The sequence below is a fragment of the Ictalurus furcatus genome, chromosome 14 (assembly GCF_023375685.1).
Source record: "Ictalurus furcatus strain D&B chromosome 14, Billie_1.0, whole genome shotgun sequence".
NCBI lineage: Eukaryota > Metazoa > Chordata > Actinopteri > Siluriformes > Ictaluridae > Ictalurus > Ictalurus furcatus.
Window position 1 is genome coordinate 9,594,004 of NC_071268.1, and position 24,646 is coordinate 9,618,649.

A 24,646-nucleotide genomic window follows, 5' to 3' on the forward strand; every position below is an offset into this window, starting at 1 on the left:
AAATTAATCGGCCACAGTATTCAGGTGTGATTTTGGCCCGTTCTTCTAAACATATTGTCTTTAAATCTTGTTCAATTGGATTCGAGTCAGGTGATTGACTGGGCCATTCAAATGCCTTGATTTATTTCTCTGAAATTGAGAGTTTCCTTTGCTGTATGCTTTGGATCGTTGTCCTGCTGGAAGGTCCACCCATGTCTCATCTTCATCATCCTAGTGGATGGCAGCAGATTCTTCTCAAGAATCTCCTGGTAAAAGGGCTTCATTCATCGTTCCTTCAATTATATGAAGTCCTTGAGTACCATGCGATGAAAAACAGCCCCACACCATGATGCTTCCACCTCCAAACTTCACTGTTGGTACAGTGTTTTAAGGGTGATGTGCACTGCCATTTCTTTTCCAAACATGGTGTGTAGTATGACAGCTAAAAAGTTCAATTTTGCAGATAATGGCCCCAATGGTGCCTACTGGAGGATTCAGAAGTTTTAAAATACATCTGTATCTGATTCCATCAATATGTTTCACAACAATAAGGTTGCAAAAGTCTTGGGAGAGCTCTTTGCTTTTACCCATCATGAGATGTTTCTTGTGTGATGAAAACGAAAAAGCCTTTTTATAGACCATCAATTTGCTAAGCCAGCTGGTTTCTTATCTTATCTTGCCTTGGGGAACTGCTTTTTTCTTAACATGTTCAATACTTTTTTCCTGTGTCATTCCACTTTATTACACATAACATTGCCAATAATTGTTGCACACCTATATTTAACAATTTTTTTTTTGCTAAACCTGTATTTTGTTTACAATTATTTGTTATCAAGAGTATTTCTGTGATTTTTTTTAAACATAAGATCAAAAGGTTAAACAATAAAGACAATTTTTTACAGCCTTCTTTGCTCTTATTTACCAAGGGTGCCAATATTAGTGGAGGTCACTGTATAAGGTATATGATGGTTGTTGCAGCATGGAGTTTAGACAATTTGGCATAATGTATCTTTTGGATAGTTCATGATTCTAAAACCAACCATTGATCACCATTGCTCCTAACAACCAATCACTGGTCACTAATGTTGCCATCAAGCCCCCACTTATCACCAATGTTCCCAACAACCATTTGACAACAATTTGACTACATTTTGTAATTATGTAAATAGTTTGTTGTGTCATAACCAAAAATGCCATTCTACAAGAAGTTCTATAAATAATTCTGTTCTATTCTATTCTACTGTACCCTATTCTGTTATGTTTCATATTTTATTATATTCTGTTCCATTGCACTCTATTCTCTTCTGTTTTATTCCATTATATTCTGTTTGAATCTAATCTAATCTAATCTAATCTATTCTATTCTATTCATTCTATTTTATTATATTCAATTCTTTACTGTTCTATTCTGTTTTGCTCCATTCAATTTGCTCCATTTCTTCATCTCATGTATTATTTTTTGATCTACAAATTATGATGAGTTGTCAAAGAATAAGCAAATTAATCTATAATATCATCTTGTGACTTCTAATGACTCAAAAGAGGGTTTATTTGCTACTTTCATAGAACTATACATAGAATAGGAATTTTCCACAAAGTGACAAAGCATTTTGATGGAACCATTATTTTTCTATAAGAATCTCTGCTTCATACAATATTTAACTATTTTGCAAACAGAAAACTGAGAACGAGCACTACAGCAACTGAAATACCAACCAAGTAACCAAGAAGCGCACCAAAAACAAATGCTTATGCAAAGTGCATTTTATAATCTACTGGATGCTGTGCCAATGAATATGTGCAAATGGCCTTTTAATTTTGGTTGACCTTTTTATTATTTCCATTTTGAAGATCTCCCCTGCTGAGATACAAAGAACTACTCCCCTGCCACAATTGATATGGCAGTTACGATTTCCAGGTAATACACACGTCATATTGGGAATCTGTGTCAGGTCTTTTATTTCTAGGACTAACACACCCTCTCTACAACAACTATTAACCATGTCATTTTTGACGGATTCACATACTCATTGAAGTTTCATCTGACAAATGTTTTCACACTTTTCACATTATTGTGCTTCTTTCCCCCCAAAAGAAAACACAAGGCTTTAAATGATCCAGCATCTTTTATTGGCAGCAACTGACAATGAAATTCCACAACCTTTAAAGGAGAGTACCATGTGACCAACTATAGGCCACATCCCCGATTGCAAATATGATCAAGTCCCCCAGCAGTCACCTCGAGCTTTCTCAAGTATCATAGATGAACGTCCACATTTACACTGTGACTCCCAAAGAAAGTTGCAACTCTACGAATGAAGGGCCCTATTCAGACTTCATGACTTAAGATCAAAAAGATGCAATATTAACACAAAGAAAGTTCCTCATATTAAAATATTGGGTTACACAGGAAATGAAGTTAATATTCTAGGTGGCCCATTCGGATTATTAATATTAACTTTCACATATCTGATGTTGCCAGATTTTTGAAAAAAAAAAAAAAGAAGAAGAAGTAAATTAGAGGTGTACAAGAAGCATGCTCTAAGAAAAAGTGGTTCTTTTAGTGTTGATTGGATAAAAAAAAAAGACTTCTACTTGGTGATAGGGATAATTCTAGGGATAATTCCTAGGGATAGGGACTTCTACTTGGTGATAAACAATCAAAAAGATTAATATATTATATGAATGTGAAGATGGCAAACATTGAAATAAACATCTATTCTGGACACCAATTTTCAATAGCTCATAAAATAGCACTTGATCCAGAACAGCCTTTTGTATTTTGCACAATGAACTGGAAGTACAGCAGCAGAAAGCGTCATGCTTACATAGGGGTTTAAAACAAACAAACAAACAAACAAACAAAAGAACCATGTCTACTGTTCAGAGACTGTACAAGTCACGAAAAACTGTGTGCAACTTAATGTAGCCATGAGATACTAAATCAAGGCAATGAAATTATAATGTGTCTGCTGGGTGTAGACTATTTTATCAAACTTTTAATCCGTAATATTGAGTTGTCAATTTCACTTAAAAAATCCCAATGTTTTGGTTAATTCAGTGCACTCTCTTGCCCACGTTTTGAAGGATAATCTGAAGATGATGTCTCCTCCCATGTCCTCTATGCAAAAAATAAAATATATGTATCTTTTTTTTTAATCCATGGACTTTACATAGACAATACAATGAATGAATTAATAGTTTAATATTTATGTATTATACAGCCCAAACTTTCCATAAATTTCAATATGACATATTGGCAGTGGACTCAATACTGCTTCTATCTCAAGCCAATATCTCATAAATAAATCAGCAAAAATGCAAATCCAGAATTGCACAAAATCCTAAAACATGTCTCTGTTTTAGGCCATATGTGTAACTCTGAAATGTGAATACTGATGTATGCTTTTTTGTATTAACTTCTCACTATGTGCACATAACTCAACTCTGAATATGGCCCAAAGATATTATGCTGGGAGAGAAATCCACACAAACTGCAAATCAAAGCCAAGTTTCCTCAAATGCATTGTAGCTATAAGAACACTATAAAAATTCTGCTTATAGATGATGAATGTACCAGTGTTAATTCAATACACTGCAAATATGCTTAATTGATTCAGCACTGCTTATGTTTCTGTGACAGTTTAGTCTTTTCTTGTGCTTTACATAATTTGACACATCAGATTTTTGTCATTTGTGTCTGAGAAAAAACAAAACATTAAACTATACAGGATTTGAGTAAACTCAAAGGTAAATAACATTGTAGAATTGGCCACTGTTTTAGTCTCAAACAGTCCATTGTGCTTGCACAAGACTAAAGCAACAAAAATCACAAATGTTTGGTTTATATTTGTTCTTCAGTCAGGCAAAGAGAAAGCGCTTACGTTCCTGAAAACACACACAAAATACCTTGGAATGATCTAGAAACGGGTATATCCAAAATATCGGTTCAAACGTCAACAGGCCTTTTGTTTACCTTCACCCAAAGGCTTTGCAGTCCGAATATTGATCAGAGGCAGCCCTAGTCTTTGTCTTCAGTCAACTTGAACAAAATGATATTAAATCGCTGTTTCCTCCACAGGCGCCTTTGAACACTTGAAGTGATGCATGAGGAGCTATAGAAAAGAAACATTTGGCTTTCATTCTTTTCTCCACACATTTCAGCCTAGTTTAGAGCATTGCACATTAATTTGGTTATCAAACACTGCAGGCACCACACTCATAAATGTCCCTAGAAAATGTAGGCCTTGGAGCTGAAATTATTCACAAACAATAAACTCTGATATCGACTCTGCATAATGATATGTACATATGTACAAGGATGATTTCCAATTAGATTAACCATACATCAGGCATCAGGTCCATTAATTAGTTGTCTCTCCAAATCCAACCATTCCACAGAACTACACAGATAGCACAATGAAACATGAGGGGGATGTTGGAGGAAGCTTTTTTCCACAGTCTTGATTAAAAAAAATAACATTGCAGTTGGTCCTAAGGCCCAGGCTCTGTGTTTGTCCCACACAAGTATTTTACTGATCATAGCTCAGCAGAAGGATGAGCAGCAGACAGATGAGTATTGGCAGACACTCACGAGTGGAGACCTGGCTAGAGTTACGGTGTGTGTTGAAGGGAATGGTGGAGTCACCCCAAAGTCTCCCCCTTTCGGTGTCCTAAGAAAGGAATAAAACATAAAAGGCAAATTAGCTACGAACTCAGCATTACCATATAACTCAAAATGTTCTGTTTGCTGTAGTTTCCAATGTTTGTCACCAGGTTTAAATTAATCCTTAATAGCATTATTGCACTATTAGCATTAGGGTATTACTTATTTAAATAGTTTGCAAGCTTATTAACTTTCATACTTTGCTAGACGAAGGATTAAACTCATACTGGATAAAATTAGCAAGGTGTGTAGGATGGTGGGCTTTGAAAGACAGATCAGGTGACCGTATAATATAATTAATTACGACCCCAAGTCCAAAAAAGTTGTGACTGTGTAAAATGTAAATAAAAACAGAATGCAATGATTTGCAAATCTCATAAACCCATGTTATTCACAACAGAACATATCAAATGTTTAAACTGAGGAAATGTACCATTTTAAGGAAAAATAATAAAATAATTTTGAATTTGATGGCCGCACTATGTCTCAAAAAAATTGGGACAGGGGCAACAAAAGGCTAGAAAAGTAAGTGTTACTAAAAAGAAACAGCTGGAGGAACATTCTGCAACTAATTAGGTTAACTGGCAACAGGTCAGTACCATGATTGGGCATAAAAAGAGTATCTTAGAGAGGCAGAGTCTCTCAGAAGTACTACAATGTGGTATGTGTTATATAATTAGTATAAAAATAATACAATTATTTAAAAAAAAAAAAAATTTTGGTTTGATCCTATGTCCTGTTTGCCTGGGGTATACACATGTAGGTGCACACATGGAAGATCCATTTGTGATCCATTATCATGAGGAGAACCAAAGAGTTTCCAACACAAAAAAGACAGATGGTTTTTGACCCAAGTAAGTTATAAATGGTAATAGACATTTAAAAATACATAAGCAGTAAAAGCTGTGCAATGCCCTGGTCTCCCATCCGGGTTAAATTCTCCAAGTGCACCCAGTCTTCCTGGGGTTTGTTCTGGATCAGCTGAGACCCTGGCCAGGACTGGTGACTGATGATCAGTGAATGAATGAATAAGCAGTAAAAGAGACAATGAAGCACAATTAGGGTCACAGTTAACAATTAATAAAAAATATATATGAATAAATCTGAATAAGTCTGAACCTGTTAAAAACGGCATAAATTGGACCCATGTGTATAATGCACTATATGATATAAGGGTGAATCACTGATTATTTGGAGCTGTTTTGTAGTTAATGGTGCAGGAGCTCTTGTGAAGATTGATGGCCTCATGACTTCTGTTAAGTACCAGGATACTTTACCACAAACCGGGTTGCCTTTGTCAACAAGATAATGACTCCAACATTTGTTGCAGATATTTGAGTCTCAGAATTTGAACACTATTGAGAATCTGTGGCCTGATTTGAAGAGGATACAATCCTAAGTATATAAAAGAGCTTAAAACAAGTGTCTCTAGCCTGTTAGATATTGTAGATACGGACTCAATGCTGTTATTTTATCTAGAGAGGGGTGCTAGTAAATTTCAGACCAGTGTTGTGCAAAACAAAAATGCAATATTTTTCATGTTAGAAAAAAATCAACTATTTACGTTTAAGCTCAGAATATGCATTACTCATTTTTCATCTGCTTATAAGTCTGGAGTTGAGTTTACGTAGATAGATAGAAATAGGAATAAGACCGGTGGTAATGAAGAACTATTCAGTCGTTCCTGCTTAGTCCTTGCATAGTTATTTATGAGTTATTGAACAGTATTGTAAAGTGTTACCGGATATCAGTGAACGTTTAATCCATACTATCACAACAGCAAACTTTAATTTCACTACTAAATCGCTTTGTGTGAAATTTCAAGACTCGACAATACACAACATTTCTGAATCTACAGAAATGAAAGGTGCTCTTTTGCTTTATGGACATGCCAAGATGAGAGCGGCAGCAAAGTGCCTTCTCTCTTCTCCATTCCCTAACCTTCACCTGTGTGGAAATGGTTGGGCTTGCAATGTTCTCTTCTGTATCCATGGAGACAAAGCCAGAAGAACTGTTTCGTGTGTCTCTGTCTGTCACAGAGATTCGGCGATCTGTTTGGCTGGCAGTGGGACTCTGGTCCATCCCATTCCCGAACATCAGAAGAGCATTGTCTATTCATATAAAAAAACACACAACAGGTCGAGAGTCAGCGACTTTTTGGATTTAGAACAGCAAAATGCCCTGTACCGTCCTGAATCCCACTTTACTTAGACTCCTGGTTCTTTTATAAGGCGGATATTTGAATTCAGAGGGGTGAGAGAGGCAGCCGGACGGGCCGCCTCAAATAGGCAAGACGAACACTCAGTATTCCTCAGAGGTCCCTGAGCTGCACCTGCCTCTCCACTTCCTCTCATTAACTCCCTCACAAGTGGCTCAGCTAAATGGCTCTCAGGATCCACAAACTCCTCCGCACACATCCCTCATTTCAGAGATGAGCAGGAGAGTTCGTTTGCATGAGACATCTCTGTTTGAACAGGCTCGCGGCATCAATAATAGAGATGAATCACGGTTTATAATGCAAAAAACAGGCTGGTCTGCTATGAGTATGTGTGAAAGTGACAGTGAAGAGAGGAAGAGAGGTGGGCATTAGTATTGGAGTCTGAGAGGGACTAAGAGGGGGGAAAAAAAGCATTCCTCAGACACTGGCCACAATGGATCCCAGCCATTTACCCATTTGCCTTGTCTCTGATCATGACAAGCTATTACAAAATGAGAAGAGAAACATAGAAAGAGAGACAGAGAGAATGAGAGAAAAAAAAGATCTGATTGAGAAGCAGAGAGTGAGCGAGAGCGAAACATCCTCCAGTGATTCATACGTCTCATCATGATACATTGACAAATGCATGCATTTGCTCTGTTTAAAATATTAATAGCAAGGAACATTTCCATGAATGAAAGCACGGGAAAAGAAATCCTTCCTGCCTGAATGATGCATGAGGACACAAGGCATGTAAGACAGATGGGCTGATTTTTTCTCATGCGTTTGTTGTTTGGTAGAGCGTGAACATGCTCATGTGGAGCTATTTGGTCTCGGCATTAAAACAACGACTTGCTAATTCTCTCTAAGAAGGCCATATTCATAAATCATTAATAATGCCTCGTTTGATAATGTGTTATACTGTACCTGTAAGTAACTCCTTGATAATGGAGGTGCCACTAATCATTGTAAATAAATAATAACTTGTGCATAATTATACTGTAAAGCAATTGTAATATTTATTAACAATTCTAAAACATTATAAACATTTACAGTATCACCACTGAGTGCAATGTAAAAAAAAAACTAAAAAAAAACAACATTATAAGCAAACACTTAATTCTAGATTAATTATCTGTAAATTCTATTTTTAGGTCACAAACAGTCGGAAAAAGCATTTCACTGAACGTCGTACTGTGTATGGCTGTATTTTAATTTGAATTATTAAAGCACATACATAAGATCTTTAATGTTAAAATAAAACAGGCACACTGATGGATGTTCTGTTCAAAACCATCATTAAAAAGGATGGCATACATGTAGCTAGGTACTACATTTTTAGAATTGTTAATTAACCATATATGTTTAATAAATATTACAATAGTTTCACAATTTTGCACATTATTCAGTAGCAATGCATTATAATAGATAGCGACACTTGTATTATAAAATTAGCAAAGCATTACAATTATACAGTATGAAGGTCATATTTATAATGAACCATGAACTCTTTCATAACATGTCATAATCCATTCATAAGGAATTATACACATCATTATACACAATTATATGTGTATAATTATACATTATACACATTCATTAGTAATGTTATAATTACTAATGAAAATGCATTACACTATTACATATTATGAGTTGCTAACATTATGTAATGCTCAAGCTAAGCTTTGTTTAGTGCATCATGAAAGTGTTTTCTATTTATTTATTTATTTCCTTTTCTTTAAAGAAGACCATATTATAAAACTTTAGACCTTTTTCTTTTCATAAAATGTATAATTTAGTGCTTTAAAATGTGTACATAACTAAAACATAGTTTGGGTTTGAATTGTGAGATATAAAATTGTGGAAATACTGTTGATTTTATATATATTTTAAGTTATTATATTTAGCTTGTAATACTATATATTACAATGGTTTACACTAGTTTACACTATATAAATTCTAATCCCTTGCTTTAGAAATAATCTAGGCAGGTGTCTGTGTACCTATGACTAAACATACTGTGCTCAGCAAAGTGGGTCTGGGTTTCTTTGGTTTTGTTGATTATAATGTGTGATAAACACTACCTGTTACCACGTTATATTACATAATAAATATTGCTATGAACTGTAATGCCTTTTCATAAGTAAATACAAAGATGTGTGCAATTCTTTATGAATGCACTTCAACATATTATGAATGTATGCATAGGTCATTATAGAGCACATATGGCCTCCATAGAAAGTGTCACTGGAATGACTTATAGCACTAGTAATTAGAGCTTCATGAGGCATTATTAAAGTTTATGGATATGCTTGCAAGGAATCATTACCCACTTAAAATCATAATATTTTATGAATATGAGCCAGTGTTTTTTATTTTCAAAAAGTTGAAAGCAGACCTCATTCCTGCAGTCCATTTACCTGCAATTCATCCTACCGTAACATCAAATCTTGTTAGAGGTTGTGCTAATTAGAAGCATTCAAATTAAGTATTCACTTCACAGATCATCTTTTCTGATCTGCACACGTGTTCATCTATGTACTTGTTATACAAAGGCAGCCATCACATCTCTCAGCACTATAACAGAAAGCAAAGAAGGGCAACAGTCCCTCCACTGTAGCAGATCATTAAATAAATTTTACAATGCCATTACAATGCCCACACTTGAGATTTTAAAGCAAGCATTAGCTTACACCAAGGTTATTCTACCATAATTATGAATGCAATACGGTTGTTGTTATAATGCGCATATTTTTCACATCGGTGCATTTCTGAGTCACGGGAGCACTGCCGCACACATTGTTATAAAAGCAACGAAAATGTATTTCTGCCATTTCTGATCAAATGAGGATGTATGTATCAATGTAACCCTACTGAAAATGTACGAGTCACTGTACAGTTATAAACTCACATCATTAATTACAGCAGTACGCAGATGAGCTCACCGGACACATGTGGCATCAGTGGCGATTGTAATAAAGACATATCAGGCTTCAGTGAGTATAATAATCAGAAGAGTGCACAGGAGACTTACTGAGACAGATGTTGTTGGTGAAATAATCCAGAAACTGTGTGCACTGCTGTCTCTGACTGCCGCTCGCTGAGCATGTGCACCACGGCGACACGTTGGATGTGGTGTTTTCAGCGTAATTTGGAGTGATGGGACTGCCTGCACACAAGAGACATTTTTGTAGAACATTTTTCTCTAGACAAACACGCATTTCTGAGATCACTAAAATAAACTGATAGATTTTGCCCATGTTACCCGAACCATGCTTAATATGAAGTGCCAGATACTGCTGCCGAAAAACTTGCTTATGTTTGCAGTACTGAAATCTTCATTCACAGGCAAAAGTGGCCTGAACCTGATCATTTGTCATTATAGTGTGAACAGCAAAAATAACATTGGATATTCATTCATGCATTCATTTATCTTCAGTTATCACTTTTTCCTGGTCGGGGTCAAGGTAGATCCGGATCCTATCCCGGGAAAACTGGAGGTGAGTTGGGAATACATCCTTGATGGGATGACAATCACCCATCACAGGACAAAATACACACATTCACAAAGAAGGGCAATTTAGGGGGCTTTCAAGCTGGCAATTTAGTCCACAACAGAGCATGGTTTTCATGAAAGATTGGTGAAATTGGGAAAGCTGTCATGCAGACCAGGAAGCGCACCACGCTTTCTACATCAGCACATACTAAAACTGGAACGGTACAGAGAAGATTAGCATGGCCCCTGTGCAAGGATGACACACAAAATCGTAAAGCGCACCGCAGTACCAAACCCGAGACTATCTGTAGGAGGTGGTCTGAGTTCGGTTGCACCGGAACTGAGCCACCATTCCCGTAAATGTGAACGCAACTCGTACCCGGGTCCGCACTTGTTCAGGATGTACAGTAACCTGTGCATGTGTTTTAGGCGATGACAACATCATTAGTTTCCACAACACACATGTACCATGAGGGGAATGTTGGGGGACATAGAAGAGGTCCACTGCTGCATGTAATAGCACGTTTGTGATGACCTAAGTTGAGGGTTCGACAGAATCAAGTGAGTCTAAAACCAGACCAATATTGCGGGAGGCGCCAGGAACAATCGCACTCGGATTCAGACCGCAGCAGACATGGCCAGTGTGAAAACCATCTTAGTGAATCCAATCCACCAACTGGCCTGAATTTAGGCAGTGGGAGGAAACCGGACAACCCAGAGGAAACATGGAAAGAATATGTGAAACTCCACACTGACATCATCAGGATCGAATGGTTGTCCCTGGAGCTGTGAGGCTGCAATTCTACACAGTGTACCAACATAAATCTTATAATTTCACACCAGCGAGAACTGATATCAAGTGTCAAATCTTGTGCAGTTAATGAATGTTGATCAAAGTCTTGGACTCTCACTCTGGCTGGCGCTACATGTAAAACTCTCACACAACGACACTTTTTGAGCAACAGGTTCGTTAAGACTTCTTTGGATGGTTAAGCTTTCTACAAAGGTTCTACATAGAACCTTCAAGCATTCCTTATTCATTAAGCTTTGCAACGTCTAAGATAGAAACTAAGATGGAAGTGCTTACATTAATCTCTGGAGCAGAGTTGTTCCACAGTGTTGAATCTCATGCCTGTACTTTAATTGGAGCTGTTCATTTGTTACCATAGAAACAGCCTCCTCACTCTGGTTGGCATTTTCATGTGAAACTTTCATGCAACTAGTTATGGTTTGCATTTTTACACTCAACGTCGATGAAAACTGTATACCAATCTATCATGTAGCAACTTTAATCATTTAATCAGCTTTGAGAGTTTCACACTGGACAGACCGAAAGAAGTGGGACAACATTTTAGACGACAAGAAACGGATCAAAAGTATGATATGCCATTATTTACTAAAGAAAAAAATTGTTAGCATCGGCTCATTGCTGCAGTGTAAGGAATAAAACACTTCCTGTTATAGGAAAATAGCACACCCTGTCTTGTTTTATTTCTTGTTGTATTTCTTTCTCCAACAATTTTTATTCACAGTAGATAAAAGATCTGAAATTGCCTGTAAGGGAGGTTGATCTCTCACCTGTCAAAAACAATCACTAAGCTGTCACACTGACCTTATTCAATATATTTAATGTATTTACACAATTTAGTGTAGTTGTGACACATCAACGTTAACAGAAATGACATGAATACACAAACCAACACTGTTCACTCCTTCTCTCACATGAATATTCTTACATTTTAAATGTTAACTTTCCGTCTCCTTACTCTTTCCGGCTTTACCTTTACTATCATTGTACACATACAAAATTCAACAAGATACAAGACCAGTTCAGGACTACTGTTGGAATCAAATTATATAGATTATGTAAACAACCAAACAGATGAAAACCGAGATTGAGCACTTAGACTTGCAGTTTGAATGTAGTCTTTGTGGCCTGCATTTTTGCTGTTGATAATACACACACAAATACACACTGTTTCTGCATATAATGTGCCATAACATGGCAAGGTGAGAAGCTGGATTGCTAACTCTTAGTGTTAAATGCGTCATGAAAGGTTCAAAGTGTCTCTTTGCTCCTTAAACTGCAGGTAAACTAATAAAACCACCCCTGTCTGTCTGTGTGTTTGAGAGATTGGTGTGGTTGGTCTATGAAGTGCTGGTGGCAATACCTTTGAAATGCATTAAGACTGTCTAGGTTTGTGTTTTAGAGGCCATGAAAAAATAGCCTCGTTTCCAGAGGTGATATAAAACAGTGCATTTCAAGCCGATCGCCATCAAAGGTATTTCAGAGAGAAATAACAACGCCCGCACTTCACAGACTGGATGTGGATGGTCTTGTATCCAATCCTCTAATAAAATATTCTGTCTCCTGGTTCTCTCATATCCCCCCCTCCACACACACACCAAAGTTTCTGTCTGTACCTGTTATTTGTCCTTTTTATTATTCATATAGCTTGTTTTTTTTATATATATACATATTTCTCCAAAACATTTTTTTTGTTTCTCCACAGCATCCCATTCCATCTCTCGCTCTCTCTCTCTCTTTCTCTCTCTCTCTCTCTCTCTCTCTCTCTCTCTCTTTCACATGTCAAGTCAAGCCTCGTCCCACCATCTTTTTGTACCTACCTATTAGGCCAGTGTAGGCTACAAGACAGGCAGCGTAGTTGCCGTGCTTGCAGCCGCTGGAGGACTGCTCCTCTGGCAGACAGTCATACTGAAACTGGGCCAAACGAGACCTGGAGGACAACCAGAGAGCACAGGATCTTCGTTAATAGAGGCTGAATACACACATACAACACACACACACACACGCACACAACACACACACACACACACACACACACACACACAGAGAAGGGATAATGAAAGTGGCAGGCATCATGCTGGCCGATGCAGAGCAGCACTCCTGGCCCAATTATTACTACTGACACAGAAAAATGGTTGACTTCGAAACAGCATGGTGCATCAATGTCTCCATAGTTACATTTATGAACTTCAAGTTAATTCAATTCCATTTTATTTATAGAGCACATTTAACAATCGTTCTCCTTCCACTTTTAATACTTAATACAAAAAAGAAAAAAAACTTTTGTGTGGGTCACAGGGGAAACAGGCTGAGAAGGTCAGACCAGACTTCTTTATCCCTAGCCACAGCCCATAGCCAGTTTCTATTACAAAGGGGCAATTTAATCCAAGACTAAACTGTCAATTATATGCCTGCTGCCTGACTAGCATTGCACCTGACCCCCACACTTCATCTTGCAGGTGTTGAGCTCAAAAGATGGCTCCACTTTGCCATTTCTGGGTTCTATGGGTGGCCAGACACTTGCCTACGGACACCACGTTCATGGTTGGTTCCAGGGGTGATTCCCGATAACCCTAATCTGGTCAGGCTACAATTTATCGCTCTTTGTCTGACCTCTGTCCTTTAGATCTGTTCACCAAATGTGGCCATATTGGAAGTGTTAAGCTCCCAGTGATATGAGGTTCACCAGAGTGCAAAAACCCCTTCACCACAACAGAATTTCAGGATGAGATCTCGAGCAACACTGAGTAATAACTGCAGTTTGTGTGAGAAATTCTTTAACCAAATCCAATAACAAAAGAGTAAAGCAGTACAGAAGCACCTGTCAAGCTCATCAGTTATTTCATCATTAGCTATTGAATCATATTCTGTCTCTGGTACTGCAACTCAGTGGTCGATTTGTAAAAAAAAAAACATTTTTATAAAATGAGACAGAGAGAGAGAGAGAGAGAGAGAGAGAGAGAGAGAGAGAGAGAGAGAGAGAGATGAAACAAAACAATGAAAGTTGATTAATTTTACTGAAAAATAGGGGGTTTAACTTTATTAAATATATATTTTTTAAATTCATGATACATGCCTTTTCAGGTTTGGTAGCACAGTTTTTGACAATTTGCTCAGGAAATTCATGACAGGTGCCAAAAATCTAACTAAACACAATTAAACAATCCATAAATACCACACTTACCACAATTTTATTACCTCCAGCCATTTTATTTTATTTGGAAGGACAGCCACGCAGTACTCTTAATAGACATGAACTCGAATTACTTTAGTCAAAATGGGATGGAAATTGAGATCAGTTTAACAGAATGGTTTCTCCCATTTATTATATATATTATATAATATATATAATATTATAATATATAATATAATTATATATTATATATATTATAATATATAATATAAAAATATATTTATTATTTATCTAAGTAGAAGTATCCCCATGAATTCCCATCAAACTTGGATTTCAGGGCATATGACTGCTAAAACCCCAATTTTGACAATATACAATGTTTTAATAATGCATATTACTATGCAATGTATAATGTATGGTTGTTTAACTTTAACAAACTCCAAAGCTGAAGTTTTGAACTTTCTGAGAGATTTATTTGTCCCCGGCAGCAGCTTTTGCTTATTTAACCAAGTCTTAAGATGATAAACTTGAAGGAAAAAAAATAATAAAAAAGTAACAGTCTACTGCTTTCTCTGGAGGCCTATTGAGAATTCAAGGTCCTACCTGATTATCCAGCAGAGTTCAAGTACATTGACTCTTTTTTTTCACCACCTACACAATATTTGACTCACACGTACTAACCTGCAGATGTAGTCGGCTCTGCAGCTCCTCATCTGCGTCAGGCAGCTGGGTTTTTCTGGCATTTCGTATGAACAGCCAGGCACAATGGTCTGGCGTCTTCTCTCAGAGCATGCCATATCGCTGCAGGGACAGAAGAGCAGCTCATGCGTGTATTCAGGGGGCACACGGTCAAAAAATCGGCGCAGAGCCTTGTTGCAGCGGGAACGGTTGCACAGGCCTGATTTGCCTGAAGTCTTGATACACGCTGACACATATTCAGTGCGCAGCCTCTGGCACAGGTCGTCCACATTGCAGGCTTTGGCCGCATCCAAGCACCGGTTTGCAGTTGAAAGGCCCAGATCAGAGTCTGCAAGGGGTTAGAGAAGGAGCAGGGGGCAGTATTGAACGTTGTGTGGTGATCAGAGGTCTGATTAAATTACTCCTAACCTTTGCTCCTGACATTATACTGTGTTGACACAAAACTCAGGCACTCTGTTGTAGGGTCTCACTACATTCTTGGGAGAAAAAACATAGAACGGAGGAAGTTTTCCACATCTCAGTCGAAAACTGGAAAGAAGTTAAGGTCAGTAAAACCCAAGGGAAATGAAAATAATAATAAAAATCAATCATCCACTCTTGTGTCTGCCTGCCTTGCTCTTTCATTACATGCTCTTTTAGAATCCGTTAGCAGATGGATTTTTAGCCCGAAAAAAAAAAAACGCAGACGAAGCCTATCTGCATCATTCAAAGGAAGCGGCTTTGTTGGTGTTTGCAGAGCTGTGGAGAAACATGGCTATGAAGCAGAATCAACAAATAAGTTTCGTGGTGGGGTTGAATGAAAGCGAGGAGGATAATTTAGGAGATAATGCAGCGAAAGGAAATTAAATAAATAAATAAATAAATAAAGCAAATACATATTCGAGGTGCCGGCCGTGTCCCCTCGCAGCAGTGGCCTGTATTACATTTTGCTCTTAAATGAAATGTTAAAAGATATTTGAACACAAGCAGAGCTAACTGTGCAAAAAGACATATTTAAGATTGCACATTTTATCTGCATCTGTGGAGACTCAAAGATCCAGACAAGCATCAGAGGCACATAAATATATTTACAGAATGAAGTCTAAAATATCTTCCATAATAACTCCAGTATTCACCCTCTAATCCTGTTCTAGCCCCTAGCCACATCACACACATAAATAGTCCAACCCAAACCAGCAGTCCAGCACTACTGAGACTCCAACAATGCTTACAGCCAACAATGGGAGATTAGAGAACTATTAGTCCTCATTATTAACAGAGTAATGTCTGAAGAATGCCTTTTACAACATACACGTGCACTTTTACAACATATAATGCTTGAAATATATTCATGTGACATAAGATTAAGCCATCAAAGAGGTCCTGATCTACAAAGTGGGCACCTTTCATGTCATTTACAAAGAATAATTGTGCAAAGGATGTCACGTGCAAAATATGAGGAGGAAACAATATTTAAATAAGTTTGCATATGATAATTGTCTTTCCACAACAGTAAAACTAGAACTTGCCCTAGCACATATCGAAAATCAAATGTGTTCTGTTCATAAGGGATATGTAAATCAAAACCTTTTTACAGGATCTTTAAATGCTGTGGGAAGTAATATACTCACTACAGTAATATTATGTCCATTACGTGTCTTAATATCAGTATCTTATTACGATTTGGACACAGAATTAAGAGAAATTTAGAGTGTGTGTGTGTGTATGTGAATGTGTCTGTTATCTTTTTTTTTCATGATACCCCATGCTGAATTATCAAATCTGATTGGTCAAAAGAAGTCGATTCGTTTTCTATAACAGCAGCTCTGAGAGTAGCTCTGGCTGCAAGACAAATCACAGGTTTATGAATACTCATACATTATTGTTTCTATAGAAACAGTTCATTCAAAAGAACTCATATGGCGTATACATCACACAATCTAAGCCTAACAATAAACAAAAACATTAAACATTTAAAAAAATATATTTGAAGAACATATTTAAAGAAGGAGGAACCGTTCAACTGTTAATTTGGTGATAAGTTTTCTGTAAGGAGAAGTTTATTTAACATTTGTGGAAGAAGTCTCCAGTAACAGTTAGTACATTTTCCATCCATCTTCTATACCGTTTATCCTTTTCAGGGTCAAGGGAAACCTAGAGCCTATCCCAGGGAGCATCGGGCACAAGGCGGGTACACCCTGGACAGGATTAGTACATTTTCTACCAAAGGAAAGGACAGAGGACTTTGTGTTTCGGGTTTCTCTTTAACATGACAAACTGCGATTTCAAAATGCTTTTTTAAAAGCATTTTTATCTCATTTATCTTATTAACTTCTTATTAAAATCTGAGAGAGAGAAAAAAGAGAGGCTTGTGAGGGAATAACTGTTTATATCTGATATAACATAAGTGATAACAGGAACTAACTTGTTTCAAAGATGTTCCACAACACTAAATTTAACTACGAAAGAATCTTTAATTAATAATAAAATATCATCCTTAGCAAATTGCTGTGGTAGCAGTGAAATAAAGTACATGCTGTAATAGGGGGTAAAAAAACAACATTAGTGTGGTAGCAGTAACTTCACCACCAGCAGTAAATTCACCACCCCTCCTGACTATTTTCCTATAAACTATTTTTTTTTTTTTTTTTTTTTACATTTAAAATATGATTTCAAATTGATTGTTCAAAGTGGCTTCTGCAAATATAATACGTGCCCTTCTCTGGCATTTACACAAGCAGTTGCTGGTCCCGAAGTGACTTTTAGGCTGCAGTAAATTGCACTCCTCATGCTCAATTCATCTATTTACATAGACAGCACACTGTATTTTGCATTTTTAAGAAGAAATGCTGAACATTCATTAAGACAAACATGCAAAACTGACAAGACATGCCATTCTGGTCACATGAATAATACAATGATATTATATATGTTTTTACCAATAAGCCTTTTTAAAGCTGTTGTCAAGTTTGCATTTTTTTACCTGTGCAAATCTTTAGTAAATCTGGGTTTTAATGACTCAAAGAAATGTGATAGTATTTGCACCTATTGATTAGTGTATGTATATATCTACGATTACATGCTACATCATTTTTAATTGGTAACACTATGCATAAAGTTCTCTGAACGGACATTATTTAACACATTAATTAACATGAACAAATTATGAAATTCAGCATCAATATACTATACACCATACTTCCACTTGTATCAATTGTTTTATTTAACAATGAACCAAACAAGCCAAATAATCAGCCCGAACATCAATCAATGTTTCTACCATTAGTGAGTAAAATTATGCCTGCACTGACCAAAAGGACTACCATTACACCTTAATGAACATGCTTGTGCTTGTTAACTGGCAAATTTCAGAAGCACGGCTGAATAGCAAGTAACAATATTTATATTTTTTACACCTGGAGATCAGACTTCAGTAAGCTATCAACATTTATAAACATGCTGTACATTATTTTTTGCTTATTTATGTGGAGTCATGTATTGAATAAACATCAGTCAGTGCAAGTGTATTTAGTTAACATTTAAACAAAAGACAATTAAAATGGTTTGCTAATTCTGAAATGCATGGTTTGTTAATGTTGAATAATGCAGTAAATAATGTTAGGAATGTTAATGTAAAGCCCTTTTGCTTTAAAATGAGCCTACAGTTGGTCTGAAAGCCAACAAGTGATTTTCAGACAGCTAAATTCCAAGTCTCTAAATAAAGACTTGATTTGCCTTTATGTTGTTAGGGAAAAAATGAACAAAGTATTGTCATATTCAGTGAACTGTGTGCTTAGATCTTTATCCATACAACTCATTATTAGGTCTTAAAATACTTTCAGATTGCTTGAAGATCAATTGAGCTGTTAAGTATTACTGTAAAACAAGATTACATATCTCAGCGGGTTCCTTGTAGGTGCATATCATCACCTTAGATCTTAGCTCTCAGCAACTTGGCTAATTAATAATAACTGAGGTGTTGTCAGCTCTTATAACAGCATCAGCAATATTAACCAGGGGTGATTTTAATCTAGACAGGCTTTGTTGCTATGTTCTATTTGTGAAGTCTCACTGTCACAGGACCTATGGGTTACAGAGAAGATGAAAATTGTGTTTTATCTATAAGAGGAGTCACATAAGCAGTTCCATTGTATGTTTATGATAATCAAACCTGAATGGAGTTGCTTAATTTAGAAGATGTAAACCACTTTTTTCCATGCCTGCAAAACCTTAATCACCTGGTTTGCTAATTTGGTTGGGCGTAAGACAGTTTTGTTGTTTGTGCTCATTGCTAGTTTTGTTGTTAGAAACGAAAGCGTTTGCATTGACAGGGGTGGAGAAGCACAGCAGGGAGTATGACATTCAAAAAGCTGAAATTTCCAAATCTACCTTTGGTACAAATTGATTTCAAGCAGTCAAGGGCATTCAAGCATTAATTTCTTAAAACTGTTATATCTACATGAACAGCTACTTCAACTACCTACTAACCAAACTACTGATTGATTTTTGAAATCTGTGACTAATAAGAACCAACAACTCAATTGTGGGTACTAAATGTGGATCAGACAGTTGATGCATCATTAAATATCATCAAATATCAGGACATCCTTTTGTGATCTGAATCTCAAGAGAAAGTGATCATGCAGCAAGACAACAGCCCTAAGTACACAAGTCGTTCTACCAAAGAATGGTCAAAGTCCTGACCTTAATCCAATTGAAATGTTGGGGAAGGGCCTGAAGCAAGCAGTTCATGTGAGGAAACCCACCAACATCCCAGAGTTGAAGCTGTTCTGTACTGAGGAACGGGCTAAAATTCCTCCAAGTCGATGTGCAGAACAGTTACAGAGAATGTTTAGTTGCAGTTATAGCTGCACATGGGGGTCACACCAGATACTGAAAGCAAAGGTTCACATACTTGTTCACATACTCAATAAATAAATGACAAATATAATAGTTTGTCTCATTTGTTTAACTGGGTTCTCCTTGTCTACTTTCAGGACATCTGATGATGTTTAAGGTCATATTTATGCAGAAATTTGGAAAATTCTAATGGATTCACAAGCTTTCATGCACCACTGTAATACAAAATGTCTCATGAAAAAGGACATTATCAAGTATACAATATGTACTAAAAGAAAATATTAAATGGCAGCACATTACCCTGCACCCAATTTATTGACATTTAAATGCAAAATACTTGCCCTTTAGTGTTCTATTTGCTCACAAGACAGAAGTTCACCCAGATATATTCAACACTAAGGTAACTGCAAATGCTTCTGTCAACATGCTGCATACTTTTCCCCTTCTGTGAATTGGCTTTTCCACTGGATTAATTTTATTCTCATTTGATCTGATCTCTACTTTCCGTGAAAAAGCAGAAACTGTAGTTTTCAGGTGTGTTCCAAATCACTGTATCAACGGGACAAATATAGCAAATGGTAGCGCTAAACTGTAAATAATGCACCTCTGAATATTAATAAGTCAATTCCAAAATTATAGCAATCAAAGAGATTAGGAATTGGCTGAATGAAACCTTAAACCCTAGAGATTCACACCAAAAAAAGTACACAAATATAAATATTTGTTGAACATTTAGTCAGCCAGCTGGCTATTTCTACCACCAACATACAGACGCAAAACCTATAACAGAAATAACTGTTTTTAAGCTAATAATGTGCTTGGATTTCACAGTAACATGCCTAAAATGATCACAAAATTACCAAGAATATACTGCATAATGAAACACCAAATGAAAATATGAGCCTTATACTTCTACTCTGTAAAAGTAGTGACACTAGCACCCCATATCTTTTCTGCCCAGCTTCAGTAATTGCTCAAGTTCTCCTGCCTAGCACCAATTATACATATCAGAATTATCTCCACCTTCTGATGGTAGTTTATGTGTCAATCTGATTTTATGACTCTGATTATTATCACTTCCCACACTTATTCTTATAGAGCTTTACATTTGAGTAATAGCAGATTTTGACATGTCAAACCCATTTCTTTCCTAACCCTGAGCAAGCTAATCTTCATTCTGCCTTATATGTAGGTTAGAGTGGGGAAAAGTGTCTGCCAAATGAATAAATGTAAATTTTACAGCTCGCAATTACTTGGTTCGCTTATTTTCATACACTGAGAATGAAGGACTGGCCGTGGTCTGGGTCGAACTTCTCTTGAAGCCGTACTTGCAATAATACTAGTCTATTTTCTTGTAAAGCCTACTGGATGCTTTTATACCTTACAGAATTTATGTACAGTTATCGTGGATGTTGCAGTCAGCCACAAACTATGGTATCCTGAGGAAATACTTATTTATCAAGAATCCTCTTTGGTCATTTTTCGTCAATTTATTAGCAAACATAAAGCACTTCTCTATAATGCACTACTTCTGACAGACTTCTGTAATCATGGGAGATTAAATGTGCATATTCTTATTAAAGCATAGAAGTTTACCTGCAGTGATGGACGCTAGACGGACGTAGTCATATCCTTTCTCCACTGCCTCATATGGATAGCTCTCCACCAGATTGAGTCCTAAGAGAGACATGATAGCACTTGATATCTATGCACACTTCAGAAAAATGCAACAGTTCTACCTCTTAAACTCATAGAACATGTCAACAGGCCTAGATTTATATTTATATTTTCTGTCACAAATACACATCAATCCTATTCATTTTACTGTCGTTACTGAATAATTCACAGTATATACTGAATACTATGCTTGAAGGTGAATAACTGTATAATTAAATAAGATAATATAAATAAAATAAGAAGGACAAGTAGGCCTAGTTTACAGAGTTCATTTACTATAGGGTTAAAGAAATGCAGTTAAAATCTCCAGATTGATGAGTATGTCAGTATGACAAGAGTGAAAATTCTAGACTTGAAGTACAATTTATCCAGATAGACAGCAACGACAGGGTTGGGTGAAGTGACTATATACAACCCCAATTATGAAAAAGTTGGGACAGTATGGAAAATGCAAAAACACATTTTTAACACATTATTACAGTTTTACTTTGTGAATTTAATTTAATTTAGAAAATATACACTCATTTCAAATCTGATGACTGCAACACACTCCAAAAAAGTTGGGACAGTCGACTGATTACCACTGTGTAACATCACCTTTTCTTTTAATAACACTTATTACGCGTTTGGTGTGAAGACACCAGTTGGTTAAGTTTAGTAAGTGGAATTTTCCCCCATTCATCCATTATGCGTTTCTTCAGCTGAGCAACTGTACAGGGTCTTAATTACCTTATTTTGCGCTTCATAATGCGCCAAACATTCTCAATTGGAGACAGGTTGGGACTGCAGGCAGGCCATGCTAGCACCCCCACTCTCTGCTTACGCTACCATGCGCTTGTATTCCAGGCAGTTTTGACATTGTCCTGCTCTGGATGGCAGCATATGTTGCTCCAAAAAGTGTACATATCTTTTTGCATTAATGATGTCCTCACAGATGTGCAAGTTACCCATGCCATGACAGACACTGGATTTTGGACCTTATGCTGATAACAGCTTGGACGGTCCTTTTCCTCTTTGGCCTGCAGAACATGATGGCTGTTTTGTCCAAAAACTATTTGAAACGTTGACTCATCGGACCACAAAACACGATTCCACTGTGCTACTGTCCATCTCAGATGAGACCGAGCCCAGAGAAGTCAGCGGCGCTTCTGGACAGTGTTGATGTATGGTTTCTGCTTTACATAGTAAAGCCTTAACTTGCATCTGTGGATGCAGCGGTGAATGGTGTTGACTGACAAAGGTTTACCAAAGTATTCCTGAGCCATGTCAGGATATCCATTACAGACTCATGACTGTTTTTAAGACAGTGATTTCTGAGGGATTGGAGATTACGTGCATTCAGAAGTGGTTTTCGGCCTTGCCCTTTACACACCGAGATTTGACTGGATTCCTTGAATCTTTTAATTATATTTTGCACTGTAGAAGGTGAAATGTCCAAAATCCTACCGATTTGTCTGGGGAATGTTGTTCTCAATGTGTATTCGCTGACACATTTATTGGCAGATTGGCGAGCTTCGACCCATCCTTGCTCTTGAAGGACTAGGTCTTTTTGGAGGCTGATTATGTACTATGATTAGACGATTGCCTCACCTGCTTCACATCACCTTCTTATTTCCCCTTGTCACATCAGTATTAGTCCTAAATCACCCCTGTCCCAACTTTTTTGGAACATGTTGCATGCATCAATTTCAAAATAAACGTTTAACTTCAAAAAACTATGCAATTGATTAGGTAAAACATCAAATACCTAGTCTTTATACATTTTTTGTTTAAATACAAGTCAAAGTACATTTACAAATCACTCCTCTTTGTTTTCATTAGCATTTGACATACTGTCCCAACTTTTTTCAAAATTGGGGTTGTAATATTGTCACTGTGATAAATTATGTCACAATACACTTTGCTGAGATATCGCGGGTAACTTTTTTAACACTAATAACCCTGTTTTGTTGGCAAAACTTTTTTTTTTCTTTTGCCCAGCTCCTAATCCAATCACTTACATTGCTGTGCATTTTATCATTATTAACTATATTTAAATCATCCAATCAAATACACACCAATGTGTATCAACACCAACTCATCATTAACAAGGACTTACTCTTCAGACATTAAAAAAAAACTTTTTAACTATAAAACTTCTATAACTAAATGAATTACGTTGAATTTCCAAGTGCAAGGCACTTATTTACAGTAATGCAGTGTGATTTTTTTTTTCTACTAAGTAGCACTGTAGAAATTATGGGCAATAAACAGTATCTCACCATGTATGCCAGACTGGTAGAGACTCCAGTATATACTCAGGCAGTTCTTCTCTCTCTTCATGCCACGTCGGCACTGGCAGCCATGCAGCGGGCTGGACAACAGAGCAGACACAGCATTGGCACACTGGCTGCGTGCACCAGGGCCCAGCTTCATGCTGCCGTCTCCGGCCACACACTGACGCAGGGTCCTGAGGCGCGGGCTGCATGTCTCATCACTGGAGCATGAGTCCCCAGCCAGGAGGCAGTCCCTTCCTACACATAATACCACCTGCAGGGCTGTAACATAAACACACATAATGTCATCAGTGCAGAACCTATAAGTTAAAAGTTACTGCTGTGATACAAATCTCTTTTCTCTGCATAAAAATAAAAAATACTGAACTTTTTAATGACCTCTGGGGAGGCCCCCAAAAGAGTTTTCTTTTTAATTGGTGCACATGATGTACTTAATTGTGGGCACAGTTTAGTTTTACGTGGCCATCGGTAAAAAGGACATGAAATTGTAATACATGATTTCCTTGATCCATGTTCTCAACTCATTTGAAGTTTTTGCATTAGAAAAATTATTTGCACATTTTGGTTAATAATAATAATAGTAACACTAAACTTTATTTTATAGAGTGCCTTTAAAAGCGGCTTATCAAAGAGCTGTACACAAAATAAGCAGCACAATAAATAAAAATACAAGCAAACATCAACAGGCAAATGCTAGTTAAAAAAAGTATGCCTTGAGTTCAGCTTTAAAAATGTCATAGGTCTGAGCTTCCCTAAATTCAAGAGGACGAGAGTTCAAAGGGTAGGAGCATAGACAGAAAAAGCCCTGTCACCCATAGATCTTAAGCAGGTTTGTGGAACAGTCAACAAATTAAACTGTGAGGAGCGCAGCCTGTG

The 24,646-nt window shown here is 36.9% G+C and overlaps 1 protein-coding gene and 1 non-coding gene across 2 annotated transcripts in view; one reads left to right on the top strand and one right to left on the bottom strand.

Annotated features, from left to right (window-relative positions):
- Positions 1-868: 868 nt before the first annotated feature.
- The window catches only part of gfra4b (GDNF family receptor alpha 4b), a 79,495-nt gene continuing 55,717 nt past the window's right edge, over positions 869-24,646 (bottom strand). The window contains exons 2-8 of the mRNA XM_053641568.1: positions 23,756-24,031; positions 21,414-21,494; positions 14,961-15,306; positions 12,967-13,076; positions 9,877-10,011; positions 6,593-6,756; positions 869-4,652 (exon numbers count right to left, since the gene is read on the bottom strand). Coding sequence (XP_053497543.1) covers positions 4,512-4,652; positions 6,593-6,756; positions 9,877-10,011; positions 12,967-13,076; positions 14,961-15,306; positions 21,414-21,494; positions 23,756-24,031 — 1,253 coding nt within the window. The 3' untranslated portion in view covers positions 869-4,511. The remainder of the gene's footprint in view (positions 4,653-6,592; positions 6,757-9,876; positions 10,012-12,966; positions 13,077-14,960; positions 15,307-21,413; positions 21,495-23,755; positions 24,032-24,646) is intronic.
- Positions 10,527-10,629, top strand: LOC128618812 (U6 spliceosomal RNA). The gene has a single exon (XR_008387831.1). It is a non-coding gene; the product is annotated as a U6 spliceosomal RNA (small nuclear RNA).